General features: G+C 43.2%; 1 protein-coding gene across 1 annotated transcript in view; it reads left to right on the forward strand.

The window, feature by feature from the left end:
- Positions 1-343: 343 nt before the first annotated feature.
- Positions 344-24,750, forward strand: part of NFIB (nuclear factor I B) — a 312,498-nt gene continuing 288,091 nt past the window's right edge. The window contains exon 1 of the mRNA XM_029055083.2: positions 344-438. Coding sequence (XP_028910916.1) covers positions 436-438 — 3 coding nt within the window. The 5' untranslated portion in view covers positions 344-435. The remainder of the gene's footprint in view (positions 439-24,750) is intronic.

Below are 24,750 nucleotides of genomic sequence, written 5' to 3' on the forward strand. Positions count from 1 at the left end.
ATCAGTATAAAGCCATGATTCTTCCTATCTAGATTTCCCAATCACTGCTTTGTATTTGCTGGATTTCTTTCTCCTGTGATGAAGGCGCTTGGTTTGCTTTGTTAATGTTTGCATTATTTAATAGTTCTTATGTGATAAGCATACTGTTTACTTTAGCTTTGGGGTTATTTGTTTTCTGGGGCATTTATTCTTATCTAGTAGCTTAACTTGGGTTACAGCTATGTACTGTCGGTAACCGTCCTTGTAGCTTGTATATTTTTTTCAATCTTACCTGAGGTTTATAAGCTTCGACAACCAACAAGGAGCAAAAGCACACTCGTTCAGGCCATTAAAATCTTAGTTTATTTCTGTGAAATCAGGTCCTCATAACAGCCCCGGGTTTACGTCTTCCCGAGTTTTCTCAAGTAGGAGTTTGAATTTGAATTTGTGAACACTATGGTAAGAGTATTTTCTAGCATTGTGGTAAAAGTAACTTCTTAGCTTCATATTTTTCTCATGATTTAAGGGGGATAGTAGCTTTGCTGACTTTTGAAATGGGTAAGAATTGTTTCCTTGCATAGATGTATTTTAGTAACCAAGGACTACAAGTTTTATTGTAAGAGAGAACTAAATTATTGTCAGAAAAGCCAATGCAAATCTACTGTATATGCTGCATTATGCTGTTTGTCTTATGCTACAGATCATTACAAAAGTGAGCTTTAAAGATGTTATTAAAGTTTTAAACTCAAGGGCGTGCTAGTGAAGAAAAATGTGTGCTTCTGCCTTTGATCTGGTTCTTGCATTTATAGCCATTTTCCAGTGACTCGCTGTTATATGCTTCAAGGTTAAGATTTTTCACATAAGACCATTTTAACATGTCAAAATAGAAAGTTTCATGTTCTTGAATTATAGTTTGAAAATGTTATTGCTATAATTTGATAATTATCTAAAAATTATTTTATCAGGAAATCCAGATACTTCCTGATTTCTTACATGGTTTGTAAAAAGTAGCAATAGTATCTTAAATATGCAGTGCTTTTATTTCCAATTTTATCTTGGAGCATTGGGTTTAATAATGCCTATGAGTAGACAGAAACCATTTCATTGACATGATCTTAGGAGTATTTATTTTGAGCAAATCCATTTCCATCTTCTTAGATAATTAAATTAAAACTGCAAACTTCAGAACAGTGTCCAAATATCTTAAATAGCATGGTCCAGATTTTATCAGTTCCTATAAGCTGATGAATATAATGGATTGATAACTTGATGCAGTGAAATACATTCAGGTAATTTTTGATTTTGCAAAATCAAAAAAGGCAAATGTATTCATTGATTTCAATAAATATATAAATTAAATAGTGGCCACCTGGTTATTTTTTCCTCTAAACAAAATAGAGTAAGGCATCTAGAGCTATTTTAAATACCAAAAAGTATGAATTAGAACTATTTTTCAGCCTCTCACTTAAGATTTTTGCCTAAAATTAACTATAAAATGAAGTGCAAAGCAGTAGCAAATATTTGACAATTTGATCTCTTGGACTTTAAAGTCAATTTTCTCTAGTATTTCTGAAGCTCCAAATACCTTCTACAAACTACTAAGAAAAGAACTAAACAATGAAGAGAATATTGCTATTAGGTTTACAGGAAGATCATGAAAGATTTTGAGAATCAATATATTGTTGCTTGGGAGGCAGATCCCAATTGGGTTAATTCTTTAGAAAGACATTCAGACCTAGTGACTCAAAATCTACAGGAGATTTGTAGTGGATTTATGTGTGCTAATGTTTGCTATGATGGTCTTTCTTCAGAAAGTGAAGCTAGAGCTGGAGCAGTGAAGAAATCCTGACAAACATTAGTCAAGAGATCCATTGCCGTATTTTTGGAAGAATGGTGTGGGGTTGAAAGGAAAAGTCTAAGTGAACTTTTGCTTTTAGATTGTCTATCATGGTGTTTCCTGAAGTGTTATCCGGGATCCCTGAGATTCCTGTTGCTTCTGTGAAGGTCCTCAGGGCCAGAGATGCTGTTAGGAATGAGCAATCAGAAATAGCAGGAAATGGAACCAGGGAGTATCTGGAGTAGGTAATGGAGGAAAAGGAGCAGGAAGGGAAGTTATATCAGGGGGAAAGGAATGTGACCTAGAAAATTCTGGAGATGAAAACACTCTCTTGTTGTGGGATATCTGTTGGGAGGAAGAGAAACTCAGGCACAAAAAATGGAAAGAGAATCTGTGAAATACAGTCAAATACGAAAAGAACTTATTGTCAGAAATATCTGAAGAGGCTCTAGTCTAAATTGTTCCACTTACAATCATTTAACCTTTAACATGACTAGGAATGTTCGTTAGGATCCAGTCTTGCTATTCCCCGATAGCTGGAAAAATGTCAGTACACCATTATCTGCTTAACCTTTAGAGCTTTCCTGCTATGTCTTGTGTGCTCTGGAAGGACAAAGCACTCTCATTATTTCTCCTTTGTAACATACTGAATTGAATTCTTATTTCTCTCCTTATTAACTCATAGAGTCTAATAAAGTGAGTAATTGTTCAGTGGTATTCTGGAATCCTACATTTGTGCTAAGGGTCTCGTGTGAAAGTTTTCTCTGCATTTGGCTGAATTGAAATTGGAAAGGCACCTCCTATGCCCTAGTCTCCATTCTGGAAATCAATATGTACCATGAAATAGCAGAGCAGAAGAGAGAGTAGATGACATTTCTGGGGTGAAATCACAATTTCAACACTGAAACCTTAAATGGGGCTTGGCAAGTTATTTTAAGAAGGCACTGGATTTCCTTTTTTTCCCCCCCATGCCAACTGAAGACCAATTTTCTAGCACCCACTTTCTTATGCCCATCTAAAATCCAAGAAATCCTGCCTATGTAAGTCCCAATCTTGAGGAAAAATTTCCCCATTTTCTACCTCAGTTTGTTGGTGTACAAATGATACCAGCTCATAAAATATTACAAGGATTAATACTCAGTGTTTGCAAAGCACTCTGGAGTTGAAAAGAGTGGATTGTTTTTGGAATCTAGACTGGTCTATCACCATTATTACACAAAGCTCTGTTGCTCAAGAGTCCAATGGGAATTCATATAATGAGCTGAATTCAGTTATCCTAGCACACTAAGATTGTATAAAAGGCACCGAGTTTTCAGGGTATTGAGTTGAAATGAAATGCTAATGGATAGTATGTGAAAAAAGTTTTCAGGTTTTTTTTCTTTTTCCCCCAATGCAAAAGCATTGTCATTTGGGTCTTGTTTTTGAAGACAAAATTTTAATATTTAAAGTTCCATTTAGAAACATCAGATTTAAATGGGGCTATATGTGCTTAGAGAAGCAGTGATACAGTTCAAAAGAAAGGTAACAAATAGTTAATTAGAAATAACATATTATTCTACACTGAGCTTAACTGGAGCATCACGAGATGACTGAAGCCAATTGAACAATTTCATGGTGGTTTCCAGAAACGGAATAATTTTTAGTCCCCGAGACAGATATGTGACATCCAAGCAACAGCTATTTTCTGAAAGCTGGGTGCATCCCACAAACTGCTGGTGACAAAATCTTTCTTGGATCCTATAATCAGCCACACTGGAAGTAGGTAGATTGGGAACTGCTAAGAAGGCAGAGTAGTTAAGTAATTCAAGAACTCCATTTTTTCTGAGAAGGAGTTCTACTCTGTAAACTGTTACCACAGCAGTATGTTTTAATGCTAATTTTTAATGGATTCATTTCCTCCTTTGAAGAGCAGTGCTGGAATGAAACTGTTTGGAGCCTTGTAGCTTTCAGTAGTCTTCAAGAGAGATAATGTGCCGTGAGATTCAATGCAGAATGATTTTATGTGGTAAGGTAACATGCCTAATCCCCACAAAATCATTTTGTAAACAAACCTGAAATCCATAAAAAAAAAGTAAGAGAATTTACAAATTCAATTTAAGTACTATTGTTCATTTCAGAGGATTTCTACTTCGAAAAGTAGTTCCATATAGGGACAGTCAAATGCACTAGCATTTGAATCTACAGAGGCATCACTGGAGCAAAAGAGAGTTTCTACAATAGATAAGACCTAATCATTCAGCGTGATGCTTCCTTTCAACTGTGTACAGTGTAATAAGGTGATTTGGTCAGTGTTTCTTTCTACCTTTCTGCAAAACACCTTCTGTTTAGTAATATGTTATACTGTAAGGCTACATCCTTTTTTTTTTTTTTTTTTTTAACAAAATTCCATTTAAGAAAAGCAAAATGGATTAAATGTTTAAAATGTGAACATTATTTTGAAAGCACTCTTGTTTATTGGTATTTTCATGAATATATATGCACCCATTGCATAAGCCTCTGGGCACATTCACATAATGAAAGCCCAATTAATATCAGAAAGCAAAGAACTGCCGGCAACAGAGAGAGGCAAGGACAATCTTCCACTCCTGCAGCCAACACTGACAGCTGCACTGCCATGATAGAAAACAGCTTCAAAGGCCCTATCTCCCTACCCAGCCTAAAATGAAAACTCCCCTCATATCTCTCCCTCACTCAAGCAAATGCCTGAGTGAACAGATGGGCTACCAGAAGCAACCCATGATTATCTGTGATGTCACTGAATGAGGCATTCTGGGATGTCTTTAGTGAACCAGAAAATGTCACAAGATTACAAAGAGAGATGGAAGAGAAATTTTAGAGGGCAAAATCAGCGAGGGATTGCAAGTCGGTAAATTGAGGGAGGGAGAGCTTCATTCTGGACACAATCCCAGGCTTGAATTGGTTTTGTTTTTTATTTTTCTATGGGCCAAGGAACATTAAATCAGGATTAAGGGAGGTTTACTCTTTTGTGCCTGGAAACCTAGTGAGAGATTCTGCATCCCACAGCCTCGTTCCCTTTGGATTTAATATGCTTTAGCTCGGTTCATTTTGGATGGAGAACCTTGTGCCTACTCATTTAATGACAATAAACCAATATTTCCATTTCATTGACTCACAAATCACCATTTGATACATCAATCTTTGTGACTCGGATGTTGGGCTTTGGTTGATTTTTTTTTTTTCAACTTCATGGTTCTTTTTCTGCCCAGCCCCTCTTAAAAATGCTAGTGCAGTGGAACAGTACTGGTATGGAGTTTGACATTTATCTCCTGGAAAATAAAATGGCATAATTTCAAGAGGAAGCAGGGCACAGTCACATCTGGGCAACTAGAGAGAAGACCAGAACAACAAAAAGGTTGACCCTGGTTTCACTAATTGGAGCAAAAAAAAGTCTCGTTATTGGAAGATTGAGGAAAAGAGTCATTTGTTCCAAAGACTTCACTAGCTCCCCTGCCTCCCCCAGGAAAAGAGGGCCCTTCTATTACCCAAGGACCTTGTTTCTGAGACTTCCCTGCAGAAAAGGCTCCTCCCTGTAGTTTATTTTTGGTTGACCCTTATTTACTTTCCTCTTATCCTACTAGACAGTCATATTTTTATATTTCTAGAGCAAACACACTGTAAAATGTCTAAAGGCTGGATAAATTGGAACAGTGAGAAAAATAAGAGGAAAAAGGTGTCCAGTTTCAGTCAGGGGATTGATTGAATTTAATAATCCAAGCAATTTCTTCCAAATGTCATCATTCATGAACTATTCTGGGCTGCAAAATGATTTTTAAGAGGTAAAAGGCTGGAAGTAGTATTCAGAGGCAGAGATACTCTGGGAAGTATTGATTTTTTTTAATGTAGCTTCCAGGGAAAATAAAACAGATCTACCTTTAGCTACAATAATAGTTTCATTATCCCTATGCAGTGATTGTATTTTTTTTCCCTAGAATTATGTAACAAGCATTCAACAAAGGCTCCTTCAACAAAACTTCTTGGTTTCCTTTTCTCCTTGTCACCAACATGCCTCACAGCCCACAGAACTCTGTGATCTCAGCTCTTTTCTTCATTTGCTCAAAATTGCCTCCCTGTAGCCCTTTCTCATTTCCCTTGGTTGTTGGTAGAGGCAATCCAGAATGGCTAAAATGCAACTTACTGCTTTATGCATGAGCAGGCTCTGATAGAAGTAGGACATTAGCAAGAATCGGGTGTAGGGGTCTTTACGGTTTCTCCAGGGGACTACCTAGTTATGTGGATTTTGACAGAGCATATGTCATACATAGGACATCTAATATAGAGTTGAGAGAGCGATTTGGGCCATATAAACCCTTTGTTTTTTTACATTGTTTGCTTACCCATGATAGGCGTTGCAAGTTTCGCCTTTCATTTGAGCGACCTAAACCTCACGTCTCCACAGGAGTTAAGCTCGACTGAAGCTGCTGTCCCATTCTCATAGTTGAATCTGACCAGACTATTTTAGAAAGAGTGATTGCTTGAAATGATTCCTAAGATGATAAAATTATGGCAAATGTCTACATAGTCATTTTTTAAAGCATATATTGGCATGCATTTTTGTCACATCCTCTTTTCTGTAGGAAAAAAATCTAGGTAATCAAGATAAACATATGGATGCATTTAGGATTGATATACTTATTTATATACATGAGTTCTGATCCTCTTGTTTGTGGGGTTCCTATGAATGGCTTTTTGTAGAGGGCTTCATGAAGTAGGGAGACAGGGGGAGATAAGTTTTCCCAAAGCTTGAGTTGAAAAGCATTAGACTGGGAGAGAGCTAATGAATTAAGAGCAGCAGAAAGTTCAAACAGAATGAGTATGGAGAAGAGCCCACAGGATTTGGCAAAGGGAAGGCAACGGAGCTCTTTGTTAGTATCTGACTATCCCAGGGGGTGATGTTCACTGCAATTCAGGTACCGAAATAGTGCTAATTAGGTTCTTAGTAGCAGATACAAAAGAGCAAGCAATGATTCAGTAAGCCTAGATACTTATCTCATACTGTCCAGATTACGTTATATCTGCTCTAGACCCCAGTTTTAAGTAGCCTGAGAATGGGTTAATTTTTTTTTTTAAAGATTGAAGCCAATCCTGTGTGCTCTTAATGATGTGAGTAAAGTGGCAGAGAAGACAGTCCTATGGCCCCCATATTTGGAATGGTAGGAAGGTGCCAGGAAGGGTGTGAGTGTGTGTTGGCAAGTAGTAGGTCAAGGGACAGGGGTAAATGGAGGGATGCTCCTTGAGGGGGTAAACCAACCTGTCGGGAGCTCTAGATAATAGGCTTAATGATTCTAGAGTAGTCAGTGGTAAAAGGATCCCAGTACTGGACCAAGAGTAGTGAGATCAGGCCCTGTAGCAAGAGCAGCTCTAGCATCTACTTTATTTTTGCTGGATGAAAAAAGGATGATTCTTTTTATTTTTTGGCATCAAAGAAAATATGCCAACTGCATCTCTTCCAAATTTCTAATGCAATCAGAATATTTAACTCCTACATAAAGCGAGGGTTGCTTTTTGATATTAAAGAGAATAAAGACATTTCTTGGTTTTGTAAGTAGTCTTTTACTGATTCTGGCATATGGGATAATTTGTGATTGGGAGCTACAAATAACAGAAAAACAACTCAGGATTGCTCTGCTTCAGCTCACTGCTGTAACCTTGACTCGTTTGTTTGAATAACCTAGATGATTCTGCAATAATGTATGGGGACCTGTAGTGTGTCTTGATTATCTCTGAGGACAGACATCAGGTGGTTTGTTGTTCTCATATCTTCAGTTTGTTAAACTGACTGCTGATCCCATACTATTTTCAAAGATTTTCAAATCACCAGTCAGATTGTACAGTCACACTGAAGTTTGTTGGAAGATTTGCTTGTAGGCAATCTTCTGGATTTTGTATTGTGTTCTTTTTGAAATGCATTGCAATGGAAAGAGGCTAAACCTTGATTCTTATTTACAAAAATGATGATAAACTCCCAATTCTTTCTCCTTCCAATTTAGGGGATTCCAAGGTATATGGGCATTCAGACCAAGCCCCTCCTTTCCTCTTCTTCAACTCCCTTATGCTTCACCCTGACTTGTTGCCTTTGTTCCTCTCCCCTCCCAGCCCAACAGCACTTATGTACATATCTGTAATTTATTTGTATTGATGTCCATCTGTCTCCCCCTCCCTCTAGACTGCAAGCTCATTGTGAGCAGGCAATGTGCCTGTTAATTGTTGTATTGTACTCTCCCAAGTGCTTAGTACAGTGCTCTGCACACAGTAAGCACTCAAATGTGATTGAATGAATGGGTTGGTGACAAGGGCACTATAGAGTTCTCTTGGGCTGTTGGTATTTGATTTCCCAGTGGTAACCACACTTGTGTCAATAGTGTCTTCCAGAAATCCCATTCCACATTTTGTTTTGGCCCATACTCACTTCCAGGTTAATTCACCACTTTCTAGGACCAGGACTTAGAGTAAATCAGGCATGGCAAAGACTGGAATTAAGGAGAGCCAAGTTGGGCTGAGTCCCAAGGTTTAGGTACATGCTGACTCTAGACTGTAAACTCCTTTGTTGTACTCTACTCTCCTAAGCACTTAGAATAGTTCTCTGTTCTTGTTTTGGGAGGCAGCACCAATAAATTCCAGCACGTGGTCTACTGTCCTTACTAAAAATGCCATCAAATGTTCAAATGTTAGCACCTGATAAGGGACAAGGAGAGTTTTAGGAAAAGATTTTGTTAGATTCTTCTGGAGAGTAAACTATAGAAAATCCATTCATAGTAGGTATTCCATACCCCACAGTCTGTTTGTAGTGGTTTTTGAAACTGAAAAGTCAATTCATTTAAAATGGAGTATTGTACTTCAACTTTAAAGACAGATGAAACGTGGGGCATTCATTCAATAGTATTTATTGAGCGCTTACTATGTGCAGAGCACTGTACTAAGCACTTGGCATGTACAAATCAGTAACAGATAGAGACAGTCCGTGCCCTTTGACAGGCTTAAGAGAATTAAGTATTCGGTGATAAGTATTGGGAGATTAACTATCAATAATGATAGTCTTTATTCAGTGCTTATCACATGCTAAGCACTGAGGTAAATACAAGATAATCAGCTCTGACACAGTCAGTCCCTGTCTCACACAGGACTCAGGGTCTAAGAGGGAGAGATTGTCCTCTTTTCCCCACTGTACAGATGATGAAACTGAGGTACAGAGAAGTTGTGACTTCCTCAAGGTCCCATAGCAGGCAAGTGGCAGAGATAGGACTAGAAAAAAAATTACAGAATTTAAATGCTTGCTATGTGCCAAGCACTGTTCTAAGCACTGGGGTAGATAAAAGGTAATCAGGTTGGACACAGTCCCTATCCCATATGGGGCTCACGATCTTAATCCCCATTTTACAGATGAGGGGACTGAAACACAGAGAATAATAATAATAATAATATGGTATTTCTTAAGCACTTACTATGTGCCAGGAAATGAACTAAGTGCTGAGAAGTTAAGTGACTTGTCCAAGGTCACAGCAGACCACTGGCAGAGCTGGGATTAGAACCCACAACCTCTGATTCCCAAGCCCAGGCTCTTGCCACTAGGCCATGCTGTTTCCATGCTTGTCCTGTGCTCTTCCCAATTATTGTAGCTAATAGTTCAGATTTATTTCTTGGGAAGTAACTATTTTCACCAGTACCTTTTTCCTCAGGTTGCCCTTTATGGAATATCTTATGGTTTTTCTAGTGGGATTGGTTGTAATTATAAATTCAATTTCTGTGAAAAATGCTCTACAGTGACATAATGATAGTTATTTAATATCAAGAGTTGTCAACAAATATTTGATAGGTCTGCTTTAGTGTTTTGCAAAATGTCTTGCATCAGAGGTTTTCAAAGTAAAGTATTGTTCTTTTGAAAGAGAAAACAGAGGCATGGAGAGGCTAAATGGTTTGCTCAATGTCATACCCATTCTCCTAGGAATTAACTCTAGGACTCCTGAGTCTCCATCCCCTGCGCTAGCTCATTGGCTACAATCCCTCCCGTACGATTGGGATACATCATCTTGATGTTGAAAGCACTCTTCCGTGGCGCTCTTGCAGTTGTAATATTTTCCAGGAGACTCTTGCCAAGATAATGTTCTTCCCCAATGACTTTTAATTTGTAACTTTTAATGGGCTTCCACGTTAGACAAGGCCAATATTAGGTAGTGATCAACAATCAGCAGCTTGAAATCAGATTATAACATGTAAATCTTCAGAGTATGCCTTCTCCCCTAGAACTTGAAACTTATAAACACAATGAAACATTTCTTTTATAATGTGCATAGAACACATATGGTGTAACATTTGTATGATACCAGGGGTCACAATTAGTGCAAGCAAAGATCTAACCAAGAAATGCTGAATTCCCTTCCTCTCTTTGATTTGAAATCTAGCATGTCATTTCCAACCCACTAACCCAAGCGTTTTTCAGCCATTTACCATATTTGCCCTGCAGGGAAAGAAGCAGAGATTAAAAAGCAATAGGGTAGAAGGAACTAGGATTGAGTGGGAATCAGTGTGGCCTTGTGGAAAGAGCCCAGGCCTGGAAGTCAAGGGAACTGGTTCTAATCCCAGCTCCACCACTTGTCTGTGACCTTGGGCAAGTCACTTAACTTCTCTGTGCCTCAGTTCCCTCATCTACAAAATGGGGACTCAATACCTGTTAACCTGTGGAATCTGATTATCTTGTATTTACTCCAGCACTTAGGACAGTGCTTGACACATGGTAAGTGCTTAGCAAATACTATTATTATTGTTATGTGACAAGGAAAAAGAGAGCAAGGAATTGGAACCCTAGGAGTAAAGGAGTAGGAACTGATGAACTCCTACTGGGGGATTGGGAGAGGGCAAAGGGAGGGCACTATTCAGTGGGGAAAGAAGTAGGTTCCAAGTGGCATCAGAGGGGAAGAAATAGGTGATGAGTGCAATATGAATATGACTTCATCTGATCCATCTGTTTGGAGGAGTTAAGGCAGGGAGGTGCAATATTTAAAGGATCAAATAGAGGTCTGGATCCAGCAGACTGTACAAAGCATGATCCTTACTATATTTAAATATCCTGTGAGTAGTGAATTTTCACCTGCAGTTAAAACCCTCATAAGTAGCAAGGTCCATGTGTTGGAGTTGTGGAAAAAAAGAAAGTTATAAAATAGAGAGTGAGGGGTAATTAGGAAGACAGGGCAGTTTTGGCTGTAGGAAAAGAGGGACCAGGAACGAAGATAGAGGGAGCCTGGGCTAATAAGAAGGAGGAGGCATTACTTCCCTGGCAAATTCACAAAAGCAGAAACTTAATCAGCCATCAATTGAAGAGGAAATAATTTCCTCCAGGCTGACATGGAACCACTCCAACCGCTCTCCTCCTAAACGAACACACATTCCTTTTTGCCTCCAGGATATCTCCACATGGATGTCCCACTGACACCTCAAACTTAACATGTTTAAAACTCAACTTCTCCATCTTCCCTCCTAAACCCACTCCACCTTCTAACTTTTTCTATCTCTGTCATCTCCACCATCCTCCCTGTCCCAGAAACCCATAACCTTAGTGTTATCTTCAACTCCTCACTGTCTTTTAACTCTCACATTTAGGGTTTTGCTAAATTCTGCCAATTATTCCTCTCAACATTTCCTGAATCGCTCCCTACTACTCCATCCACCACCCTGCTTCAAGCTCTCATCTCACTATTAGACTACTATATCAACTTCCTCACTGATTTTCCAGACATGAACCTCTTCCCACTGTTTGCTGCTGTCCAGATCTTAAAATGGTATTCAATCATTCTACCCACTCCTCAAAAACCTCCAAAGACTATCCATTTCCCTCTGCATCAGTGGCACCACAAAGGTTTAGCATCATTTGACCCAGTTATCAGGCAAAGTCCTTCCACATAACCCAGTGAGCAGCAGCTTTACGCCCATTGTCCATTGGTTTAGACTATGTAGTCACTGGCTTAATGATAGTGGGGCAGGTCTGGGGAATAGGGAAAGTGGGGCATTCCATGTTCCCTGCTCCTGCCCCTTCTGGAGTGCTTAGTGTGTCTCTCTATCCATCCTCTCTATCCTCCAGAGGGGCTACGGTGGCGTGACAACCTTGGAGCGCCCTGTGTGTCCTCTCTGTCCTTCGGAGGGGCGGGGGCCATGGAGACTGGGTGTTATGACAGCAGGTATGCACAGCACCACCCCTGCCCATGCCCCTAAGGGGCTGGGATGCAGCATTGTGAGGCATGTGGGGTGGTGTGAGGCTTACAGGGGTAATACCCATCCTATTTGAAGATCCTGGGCACAGCACAATGAGGCTCATAGGGGCTATGTGAGGCTTGTGGGGATATTGCCTGGAGTCACCCTACAACTGCATCAAATTGCATATGATTAGCAGGTACCCCAGATGAATCATATCCAGACTGCAGAAACCAATCAGACTTAGGTGGTTTATTCAGTGAGTTGAAAATCAACCCCTTAAACTGGGTGGAAGATGTTTGGAGAGGGATGTGCTGGCATGCCCATAATCCAAACAACACTCCTTAGGCAATTAGCACCCCTGTCTTGTACCTCATCAGGCAGTAATTCCTTACCTCAAGGCTCTCCATTTTACATTAGCACTTACCTTCACCCTCTACTTCCCATCATGTATTCTTCACTCCTCCCAAAGCCATTCTCTAACTGTACCCTGCTCTTGACTCTCCTGCCTACCAACCCCTTGTTCATGTCATTCTCTCTGCCTGGAACTCCTCCCACCCCAAGTCCTCCAAACCACAGCTCTAGCCAGCTTCTAAGCCATCCCAAAATTCCACATCAGTTCAGGAAGTCTTTCCTAATTGATTCCCCACTGCCCCAAATCACCTCAGTCCAACAGCTAACCAATCAAGGAATGATATTTATTGGGCTTTTGAGGAAAAGACTGAACTAAGTGCTTATGAGATTATAATACAATAGAGTTGGTGTACATGACCCTGCCCCCATAGGATTTACAATCTAATAAAAGAGACAAAATAAATTACAAATAGGGGAAGCAGCAGATTATAAAGGGTATATACAAAAGTGGTGGGGAGGCTGGGAATGGGGTGGGTATCAAAGTACTTATAAACCCAAGTGCATAGGTGATACAAAAGGGAGGGCTTAGACAGAAGTGAGGAATTAATCAGGGAAGGCCTCTTGGAGGAGACATGATTTTAGTAGGGTTTTGAAGGTGGAGAGAATGGTGGCCTGTTGTAAATAAAAGGAGACAAATTCCAGGCCAGAAGGAGGATGTGAGTAAGGGGTCATCGGAAAGAAAGAAAAGATTGAGGCACAGTACATAGATTGGTGTTAGGGAAGTGAAGTGTGTGGGCTGTAGGAGAATATTAGTAAGTTTAGGTAGGAGGGGGAGAGCTGATTGAGTGGCTTAAAGTTCATGGTGAGAAGTTTGATGTGAAGGTGAATGGTCAACCATTGGAGGATTTCGAGGAGTGGGGAAATGCGGGCAGAATGTTTATTTAGAAAAGTGATGGAGGCAGCAGAGTGAAATTTGCACTGAAGCGAAGAGAAATGGGAGACAGGGAATCAGTGAGGAGGAGGATGCAGTAGTTGAGGCAGAAGAGAAGCAGCGTGGCTCAGTGGAAAGAGCCTGGGTGGGGACATTGTGTCCCCCTGCTCGGGCCCGGGGACATTGTGCTCCCCAACCGCCCCCCCACTCCACCTGAAGTGGCCATTTTGGGAAGCCCTCACTCCCTCTTCCCCCGTGAGGTGATTCATTTCCCCTGCCCCCGCCCCAGCCGACGCTGTCCTTGTTTTCACCGTGTTACCTTACCTTAGCCGCCGCCTATGGCCGCAACGCACCCCGGACAACCTCAGGGCCCCCACCGCCACCTCAGGGACATTTGGTCATGAGCTCTGGGACTCTCTCGGCCGCTAGCCGCTTGACTTTGAGTCTGATCGGGTCGGGTTGGATCGACCCCCGACCCTGGTCATCGCCTGCTTATTAACACTTGTATTGTATCATACTGTACCATGTTGCTATATTACCGATTTCGCTTGTTACTGTTTATTGTTGTCAGTGCTTCCACCCACCTCTCTGGCCTCACCAGCCGCCTGACTTTGAGTTTGATCAGGTCGGCCCTTAATCAAGCCTACTCCCGACCCTGGTCATCGCCCGCTTATTAACACTACTGTATTGTATCATACTGTATCATGTTGCTATATTACCGATTTCGTTAGTTACTGTTTATTGTTGTCAGTGCTGCCACCCACCTCTCTGGCCTCACCATGTCCCTCCTTCCCCCCTCCTCCCTCCCGCCCCTTCCTATCCTCCCCTTCCCCTCTCTCGCTCAGCTCTTTCCCGCTCTCTCCTCTGCCTCCTCCCCCCTCCCCTCCCCCGTCCTAGAACCATACTTTACCAGCGCTACCCCTCTTCCCCCTCCCCCTACTCTCCCCCACACCAAACCCCCTCCTCACCCCCTCCCCCCTTCTCTCTTCCCCACCACGCCCCATCCCAGTCCTCCTGTCCCACCGCTACCCCTCATCCCCCTCTCCCCGTCCAGGGCCCCGCTACCTCATTCCCATCCAAACCCTCCCCTCCCCCCGCCCTTCCCCTCCTCCCCCCCTTGCACCCACAGCTACTTTCAAGTGTGGCCTCTGGAACCCCCGCTCCATTACAGGTAAACTGCCTTTCGTCCATGACCTTTTCCTTTCCCGCTCTCTCCTCCTCCTCGCCCTTTCAGAAACGTGGCTCACTCCCGATGAAACGGTCTCCGCTGCTGCTCTCTCCAGCAGAGGCCTCTCCTTCTCCCACTCCCCCAGACTCACCGGTAAGGGAGGAGGCGTCGGTTTCCTCCTCTCACCCCGTTGCTGCTTCCGCACTATCCCTCCTCCCCTCTCCCTCTCCATCCCCTCCCTCGAAGCCCATATCATTTGCCTCTACCACCCCCTCCAGATACTTGTTGCTGTCATCTACCGCCCTCCTGGTCCCACCTCCGACTTCTTCAACCACCTAGACCCCTTTCTCACCTTCCTTCTCTCCTTCTCTCTGCCCACTCTGATCCTCGGAGACTTCAACATCCACATGGATGTACCCGATGATTCCTCTGCCGCCCGCCTGCTATCCCTCCTCGACTCTGCCGACCTCCTCCTCCACCATACCGTGCCCACTCACCGACTCGGTCACACCCTCGATCTCGTCATCTCCTACCGCTGCACTATCTCCTCCCTCACCAACTCTGAAATCCCTCTCTCTGACCATAACCTTCTCACCTGCCTCATCTCTCACACTCCCTCCCCCTGCAAATCTTCGCTACTGCCCCACAGAGACCTCCGCTCTCTTGATCCCATCTGTCTTTCCAAAAGCATCTCTCCTCACCTTGCCGCCCTGTCCTCACTTCCCACTCTCGATGATCAGGTCTCCGCTCTCAACTCCACCCTCTCTACTCATCTCAACTCTCTTGCCCCCCTTTCCTTCCGCCGCTCTCGCTCCACTAACCCACAGCCCTGTATCACCTTCTCTGTCCGCCTCCTACACTCCTATGCTAGAGCTGCCAAGCACTGCTGGTGAAAGTCCAAGCACCAAGCCTACCTCACACACTTCAAATTTATCCTTTCCTGCCTTAACTCTGCCCTTTCCTCCGCCAGGCAAAACTTCTTCTCCTCCCTCATCGACACCCATGCCTGTCACCCCCGCCAATTGTTCCGGACCTTTAACTCTCTCCTTAGGCACCCTGTTCCTCCCCCTCCCCCATCTCTCACCCCCAATGATCTGGCCACCTGTTTCCTCACGAAAATCAACACAATCAGGTCTGAGCTCCCCAAAGTCACCCCTCCGCCTCTCCCCTCCCCCCCACCAACCCACTCCCCTACTTTCCCATCCTTCCCTGCAGTATCCTCAGAGGAGATCTCCTCCCTCCTCGCAAGTGCCACCCCCTCCACCTGCGCCTCGGACCCCATTCCCTCTCACCTTCTTAAAACCATCGCCCCTGCCCTCCTCCCTTCCTTAACTTCTATTTTTAACCACTCAATCTCCAATGGCTCCTTCCCCGCTGCCTTCAAACATGCCCACGTCTCCCCCATCCTAAAAAAACCCACTCTTGACCCCACTTCCCCCTCCAGTTATCGCCCTATCTCCCTACTACCCTTCCTTTCCAAAAATCCTAGAACGAGTCGTCTACAATCGATGCTTAGAATTCCTTAACTCCCATTCTCTCTTAAACCCCCTCCAATCTGGCTTCCGTCCCCTCCACTCTATCGAAACTGCTCTCTCTAAGGTCACCCGTGACCTCCTTCTTGCCAAATCCAATGGCTCCTACTCCATTCTAATCCTCCTTGACCTCTCTGCTGCCTTTGACACTGTCGACCATCCCCTCCTCCTCCACACCTTATCTCACCTTGGCTTCACAGACTCCGTCCTCTCCTGGTTCTCCTCTTATCTCTCTGGCCGGTCATTCTTGGTCTCCTTCGCAGGCTCCTCCTCCCCCTCCCATCCTTTAACTGTTGGAGTTCCTCAAGGGTCAGTTCTTGGCCCTCTTCTGTTCTCCATTTACACTCACTCCCTTTGTGAACTCATTCGCTCTCACGGCTTTCATTCAATAGTATTTATTGAGCGCTTACTATGTGCAGAGCACTGTACTAAGCGCTTGGAATGAACAAGTTGGCAACAGATAGAGACAGTCCCTGCCATTTGACGGGCTTTGACTACCATCGCTATGCAGATGACATGCAGATCTACATCTCTGCGCCTGTCCTCTCCCCCTCCCTTCAGGCTTGCATCTCCTCCTGCCTCCGGGATGTCTCCACCTGGATGTCGACCCGCCACCTAAAACTCAACATGAGCAAGACTGAGCTCCTTATCTTCCCTCCCAAGCCCAGTCCTCTCCCAGACTTCCCTATCACCGTGGATGGCACGACCGTCCTTCCTGTCTCTCAGGCCCGCAATCTCGGTGTCATCCTTGACTCATCTCTCTCGTTCACCCCCCACATCCTATCCGTTACCAAGACCTGCCGGTTTCACCTTTACAATATCGCCAAGATCCGCCCTTTCCTCTCCACCCAAACGGCTACCTTACTGCTACAGGCTCTTGTTATATCCCGGCTAGACTACTGTGTCAGCCTTCTCTCTGATCTCCCTTCCTCCTCTCTCGCCCCGCTCCAGTCTATTCTTCACTCCGCTGCCCGGCTCATCTTCCTGCAGAAACGATCTGGCCATGTCACTCCCCTTCTTAAACACCTCCAGTGGTTGCCTATCAACCTCCGCTCCAAACAAAAACTCCTCACTCTAGGCTTCAAGGCTCTCCATCACCTTGCCCCTTCCCACCTCTCCTCCCTTCTCTCTTTCTACCGCCCACCCCGCACGCTCCGCTCCTCTGCCGCCCACCTCCTCACCGTCCCTCAGTCTCGCCTATCCCGCCGTCGACCCCTGGGCCACGTCCTCCCGCGGTCCTGGAATGCCCTCCCTGCTCACCTCCGCCAAACTAATTCTCTTCCCCTCTTCAAAACCCTACTTAAAACTCACCTCCTCCAAGAGGCCTTCCCAGACTGAGCTCCCCTTCTCCCTGTACTCCCTCTACCGCCCCCCCCTTCACCTCTCTGCAGCTTAACCCTCTTTTCCCCCCATTTCCCTCTGCTCCTCCCCCTCTCCCTTCCCATCCCCTCAGCACTGTACTCATCTGCTCAACTGTATATATTTTCATTACCCTATTTATTTTGTTAATGAAATGTACATCGCCTTGATTCTATTTAGTTGCCATTGTTTTTATGAGATGTTCTTCGCCTTGACTCTATTTATTGCCATTGTTCTTGTCTGTCTGTCTCCCCCGATTAGACTGTAAGCCCGTCAAACGGCAGGGACTGTATCTGTTGCCGACTTGTTCATTCCAAGCACTTAGTACATTGCTCTGCACATAGTAAGCGCTCAGTAAATACTATTGAATGAATGAAATGAATGAATGAATCAGAGGTCATGGGTTCGAATCCCATCTCTGCCACTTGGCAGCTGTGTGACTGTGGGCAAGGCACTTAACTTCTCTGTGCCTCAGTTACCTCATCTGTAAAATGGGGATTAAGACTGTGAGCCTCACGTGGGACAACCTGATTACCCTGCATCTACCCCAGCACTTAGAACAGTGCTCTGCACTTAGTAAGTGCTTAACAAATACCAACATTATTATTATTAATATAGGCATTGGGACCAACATGGAAGCAGTTTGTATAGAGGGAACCCTTAGCACCTATATCTTTACACCAATCCTCAGTATCTATGTATTTATGGAGTAATCCTTGCGCACTGCTCATTTACTCCTTTTTTTTTTTTTACTTCATCTTCCATACTCTTTTCCTATTGTATCCTATTCTCCCTCCTGTTCCCATTATTTATAAGCAATTGATGTCTGCCTACCTCACTGTTAGAGTGTAAACTCCTTGAGGGCAGGGACCACATCTTTTGTTTCTCATGTACTATACCCAGCTCTTAGAACTGTGCTCTGTCCACAGTAGATGTTCAATAAATGCCATTGGTTGATTGATTTAAGCTGGAAGAAGCAATTATTGAAATCAATATGATTTCTATATCTTGTGTCGAAGAATACAAAGAACACTTTTATAAAGAGAAGAACTAATGATATGTGAAAAGGAGAAAGTGAATAGGAATGGACCTAGAATTATAGTAGCCCTCACACATAAAAGACAAAAGTACTATAATACCAGAAAACAGTTTACCTGAGGCAATGGGATCATGGAATGAAAAGCTCGGACACTGTACTAAGCATTCCCTTACTATCATTAACTATTCAATGGGTAGTGCACTTTTACCTGCAGTCAAAACATACTGTAGTTCACAAATTGTCTCCTGTGTTTTTATCCCCAAGAGGCTATTTTTACAAAACAGCTTTTCTCTGAAACTTAATTCAATTTCAAAAAAAGAAATTTGAAGAAAAAGGAAATTATCTGTTCTTACTTTATCAGATACTTCCACCATCCTCTCCCTCCCTCTTAGAGTCAAAATTCTCTAGGTAAGAGGCAAGGGATGCAAATGCAAGAGCCATATATGTTCCAAATGGTGCAAAATTCCTTAAGGGTTTGTAGTTGTCTTCTGCCCCTTTCCCCACAGGCAAGAGAAGATTCAGCCTGGAAATTCCTTTCAGATAGATTAGGTAAGTCAGACACATGGAAAGTTCATTTCACCTTGAACTGGATAATTTAGCCCATCTACAAAGCACTCCACAGTCAATTCTTAGAAAGTCTTGTTGGTGCCAAATCCTTCTCTCCTTGAAAAAATTCCATCACTAACAGCTTATACATATGACTTTGGTTTCCCAGTAAAAATCCCCTAAACCTGCACTTTTTGCTGCTTTTTCTCTTCTAGCTCTATCATGAATTTGCTTAGGCTACAATATACATCTTTCATCTGGAGGATATTTGCTTGCCTTGGTAATTGGTAGCTCAATAACATACAGAGATACGCCCAGGCAAGAGGTGAAAGTCTGTGACAACTAAAGCAGCTGCCTCAGAGTTCCAGGATTTTAGGAGCCCAATTCATAATCCTAGAGGGCCCCAAAGCCTTCCACAGATGCCCCAATATTATTATGGCATCCAAAGGTTCATGCTCTTGGACTTGTTCAGAACAAACCTCAGACACAAAATGGATTGTGTAGCCCACCTCCTTTTGCCCATCTCTTGATTAAATCCACGTGTTTAGGTCTTGTTCCAAACTTGGAACATGTGTATCAGTGTAACTCCTCCTGCACATGTTCGAAGCCCTGCCTTGAACGATCCTTTTACCTTTTCCATTCTCCCTCTGCTACTTATGTTCAATTGTGTGGCTCAGCAGCCCTGCTAAAGGAGAAGGTCCCCGCCCAAAATTGCCCCAGGATCCGTGGTCGACTTGTTCTCCCGCTCTTGGACAGCTTCTTACACATTCACCAGTTTTTACCTTTAGTTCCACATTTGTAAGCTCTCACTAATGAGAGCTTTTTGACTTTAGGACAAGAGGTCATAAATTTTAGCTCTTTCTCCAAGGATTAATGGTATAAGGTGAGGTTCTATACAGTACTGTGCTAAGCACTTGGGAATTTTTATGCTTTTTTTTATTGTGGAACTTTTTAAGTGTTTATTCCTTGCCAAGTTCTGTACTAAGCATGGGAGTAGATACAAGATAATTCATATGTGACTCAGTTTAAGAAGGAGGGGCAGGATTTAATTTCCATATAACAGATGAGGAAACTGAGGCCCAGAGAAGTTGTCACTTGTCCAAGGTCACACAGCAGACAAGAGATAGATAGGTGTTCAATCTATAGATAGATAGGATAGGTGTTCAATATGACTATATATGCCAGGAAAAGAGAAGTCCAGATTATTTCATTTTAATCTAAGATTTAGTTACCACCTATGTTCCTACTGATTACAGGAGGTTATGTACTGTTGATAGGACTTTTCTGAAAACATGTTTTATATTTTCACATCTTAAAATGAGGTGAGGTAGGGGTGAATATAGACACCTTTGAACCTTTCTCAGGTTTCCTCAGGAAAGAAATTGTCATCAACCTTTATATTGTCAATTCTTCTTATCCATTTTGTCACCTTCCCATTTCCCATCCCTATTATCCTGCAAAACTCAAAATTGATCAGTTTTGTCCATGGATGAACAAGCCTAATAGCCTGTAAAAAAAAAAAAATGCAATGGTTTGCATGGCAAACGTGAGTTCCCCACACAACCACAGTATAAAAAGCAAAAGAAGGCACAACGGCTTCGGTAGAGGGCACCCGGTGATATTCTGCCCACAGCTACAGGCTCTCCCTTAACCCCATTGAACCGTGTTGCAATGCATGATTTGTGGGGGGACCACACAAGATTGCGTGGATGTCTCAGGGAAAACTATCTACTAGTAGAAAAACAATTGAAGCACATCTCCCAAAGATGATAGAATAGCACCTTCCCTATTCCTCTATGACAACCCTATCTAAATTCACAATCTGGGATATTGGTCATTTTATCTCTGATGAAGCAGCAATGGCATTTGGTGGTATTTGTGGATATCTGAGGAACCCTATTTATGAACTAGGGGAAGGGCTAGAAAATGTTACCTGAACATTGTCTATATTACTAAATTCAAAACTGTCTTGCCAGAGGACTATGCCAGGTGAACTGTAACCAAGCAATGTCAGTTATGCATCAGTCTTTTCAGCAACACTTGCACTCATTTTTAGGTTACCATCTGTAGAGTCATCTTCAAAACCCAAGGTGGGATTATGCATATGTATAAAATATGTATATTGAACATCAATGTGCAGAACACTGTACTATGCCTTTGAGAACATACAGTATAAGTAAAACACATGATCTCTGCCTTCAACAAGGTGGCCATAGGTGCGGTTATCAACTGGCCTGTCTCCATCTGGCTCCATTATGTACCTGATGACTTTGTGTACAGTATTTTATTTTCAATGCTGAACTCCCCTCCACTATGGTCCTGACACCAAGTTTCACAGCTCAGGTACTGTGGACTTTGCATGGACCTGGGAGAGAAACAAAAGGGCTCTGGAGCAATTGGGCCAGATATCCTAGGCTTGGGCCAATTGGGCCAAATCGAATGGATTTTTGCAAATGGCAGTCATGTGATGTCCAAGCATCACACTGTATGTCTTTACTGAGCATGAAATTACATTTGTCTCAGGCTCCGGTTCATTGGTGTGCCATTGTTGGCCACCTTAGCCTTTACAATCTAATGGAGGAGACAAACATAAATCAGAAATCATCTAATTTATATGACTAGGATTTAGACACAAAATATAAAAGCAAATATTGGCAATTAACAGAAAATCAACAATCTTCCTGAGGTGGTCAGGCTGCGGGTCTGCCTTACTTGCTTTGCAGTTCATGGTGACAAGCTAGTTAACAGGCTATGTGGCTTCCTGTTCACTAAATGCTGCAGCTCTTCCCTGGCTGTCTCTTGCTGACTGCTTACCCCTTCCCCAACAGAAACACTGGATCACTGTTCTGGTTAAGGGAAATTTTGTTTCTATCTGTGGTTCTTGGCCATATTATGTTGGTTTCTGGCTCATTAGAGTTCATTAGAGTTGTTAGCCTCTGGTACATTCACCTGGATGTTGGAGTGGCAGGAGCAGGAAGGTGGGGGATTTGTCAGGGAAGGTCTCTTGGGAGAGGTGCCATTTTAAGAGGGTTTTGAAGATGAGAGGTGAGGTCATTTGATGGATTTGATGGGGAAATAATGTAGAGAGAAGAAGAAGACAGGAGAGTCATGAGCAAGATACAGCAGAGTAGTGGACAGCCTTGAAGCCAATCTTGGGAATTCCAGCTTAATGCAAGAGGGGTGGTGAGTGAATTAAAGCAAAGAAAAATGACAAAATAAAAACTTTGTTTTTTAACAAGAGGATTTTTGAAAACTGGAAATCTTGTGTTTTCACTCAGAAGGCCTCACTGTTTTAAACATGTTTTACTGGAATTTTTCCTTGAAAATCCTGACATGGAAAGTTGAACAGGGCCCTTTCAGTGCACAACTCCAGGACATGGAAAAATATAATAGTATACCATCTAATGCATGTTCACTGGTAGTTTTGATATTGCAGGATTACTTGAAATCTACAGGCTGATCTGATGTCATCTTCAAAAATATGCACATTTTCCTCTGTTTTTAGATTTTTTAGAAACATTTTCCTATTTACAGGCTTAACCCTTCAGCTCCTGCTCTTGGTTATTCAGACATGATTGAAATTGAATGGAGATATTGCCTCTTTCTAAATCCACTCCAAATGTTAACAATGATTCAAAAAATATGCCAAATTGTTGGTTCAGGAGTTATTGCCAGATTCTTCAGGTCCTTTTCCTCTCTCTCCCTCCTTTTACCTTCCTGAACACACACACACACACACACACACACATGAGTTACTATTGTTGATATGCTCAACATTGCACAGTACATCAAATCCATCTCTTTTAAGCAGTGAGTCAAAAGAAAAAAGTTCAAAAAGCTTTAGAAACAAAGTTTCACGGACAGTTCATCTTCTCTAACACAATGTGTATCATAAATGAAAGTCTGGAAGTGATTATAAAATGTTTAGAAGTTAAAAGGTACTCTTAACAAGAGACCTCAGATAATAGGTTCCATTCTCGTAATATACAAGATGATTTAGGAAGGTAAACTCTCATGAATGTTAATAAGAGGTCTATGGCATTGTATAGAATTCCCTAGTGTGTATTTTATTAAGAATAGAATGTGGAGTTCAGGGCAGGATCTATATTTTCCATTGTATGAACTGTTTGTTATTAGAACAGAACTGTCATCTTTGAAGCAAATGAGGCAATAAGTTACACAGTTGCTTTTTTAAGTCCAGTACACCTCATTTTCTAGCATGAAGTGAAAGTCTCTTCCCTTTCCCTCACCTCAGCTCCCATTAGCTATTCTTTCCAGCCTCATTTGCCTTCACTCTACTTCTCTTCCCTCTCTATGATTTTGCCCTTCACTTTGTTCTTAAGGTCACTGTAATGTAATTCATTCAATAGTATTTATTGAGCGCTTACTATGTGCAGAGCACTGTACTAAGCGCTTGGGATGAACAAGTCGGCAACAGATAGAGACAGTCCCTGCCGTTTGACGGGCTTACAGTCTAATCGGGGGAGACGGACAGACAAGAACAATGGCACTAAACAGCGTCAAGGGGAAGAACATCTCGTAAAAACAATGGCAACTAAATAGAATCAAGGCGATGTACAATTCATTAACAAAATAAATAGGGTAACGAAAATATATACAGTTGAGCGGACAAGTACAGTGCTGTGGGGATGGGAAGGGAGAGGTGGAGGAGCAGAGGGAAAAGGGGAAAATGAGGCTTTAGCTGCTGAGAGGTGAAGGGGGGATGGCAGAGGGAGTAGAGGGGGAAGAGGAGCTCAGTCTGGGAACGCCTCTTGGAGGAGGTGATTTTTAAGTAAGGTTTTGAAGAGGGAAAGAGAATCAGTTTGGCGGAGGTGAGGAGGGAGGGTGTTCCAGGACCGCGGGAGGACGTGACCCAGGGGTCGACGGCGGGATAGGCGAGACCGAGGGACGGTGAGGAGGTGGGCGGCGGAGGAGCGGAGCGTGCGGGGTGGGCGGTAGAAAGAGAGAAGGGAGGAGAGGTAGGAAGGGGCAAGGTGATGGAGAGCCTTGAAGCCTAGAGTGAGGAGTTTTTGTTTGGAGCGGAGGTCGATAGGCAACCACTGGAGTTGTTTAAGAAGGGGAGTGACATGCCCAGATCATTTCTGCAGGAAGATGAGCCGGGCAGCGGAGTGAAGAATAGACCGGAGCGGGGTGAGAGAGGAGGAAGGGAGGTCAGAGAGAAGGCTGACACAGTAGTCTAGCCGGGATATAACGAGAGCCCGTAATAGTAAGGTAGCCGTTTGGGTGGAGAGGAAAGGGCGGATCTTGGCGATATTGTAGAGGTGAAACCGGCAGGTCTTGGTAACGGATAGGATGTGTGGGGTGAACGAGAGGGACGAGTCAAGGATGACACCGAGATTGCGGGCCTGCGGGACGGGAAGGATGGTCGTGCCATCCACGGTGATAGAGAAGTCTGGGAGCGGACCGGGTTTGGGAGGGAAGATGAGGAGCTCAGTCTTGCTCATGTTGAGTTTTAGGTGGCGGGCCGACATCCAGGTGGAGACGTCCCGGAGGCAGGAGGAGATGCGAGCCTGAAGGGAGGGGGAGAGGACAGGGGCGGAGATGTAGATCTGCGTGTCATCTGCGTAGAGATGGTAGTCAAAGCCGTGAGAGCGGATGAGTTCACCGAGGGAGTAATGTAAGGGTGAGGGCTTTATTTAAATCTACTTCATTCCCCATCACCAGTGAACTAAAGCAGGGATGTGTACTTGGCCTGGTCCTGTTCAACTTAATTTACACAGACAGGATGGAAGATGCAACGGGAGACCTGGATGCAGGTGTTAGAATATGCTCTGATGTGATGTA

Source organism: Ornithorhynchus anatinus, chromosome X5 (assembly GCF_004115215.2).
Source record: "Ornithorhynchus anatinus isolate Pmale09 chromosome X5, mOrnAna1.pri.v4, whole genome shotgun sequence".
Classification (NCBI taxonomy): Eukaryota; Metazoa; Chordata; class Mammalia; order Monotremata; family Ornithorhynchidae; genus Ornithorhynchus; species Ornithorhynchus anatinus.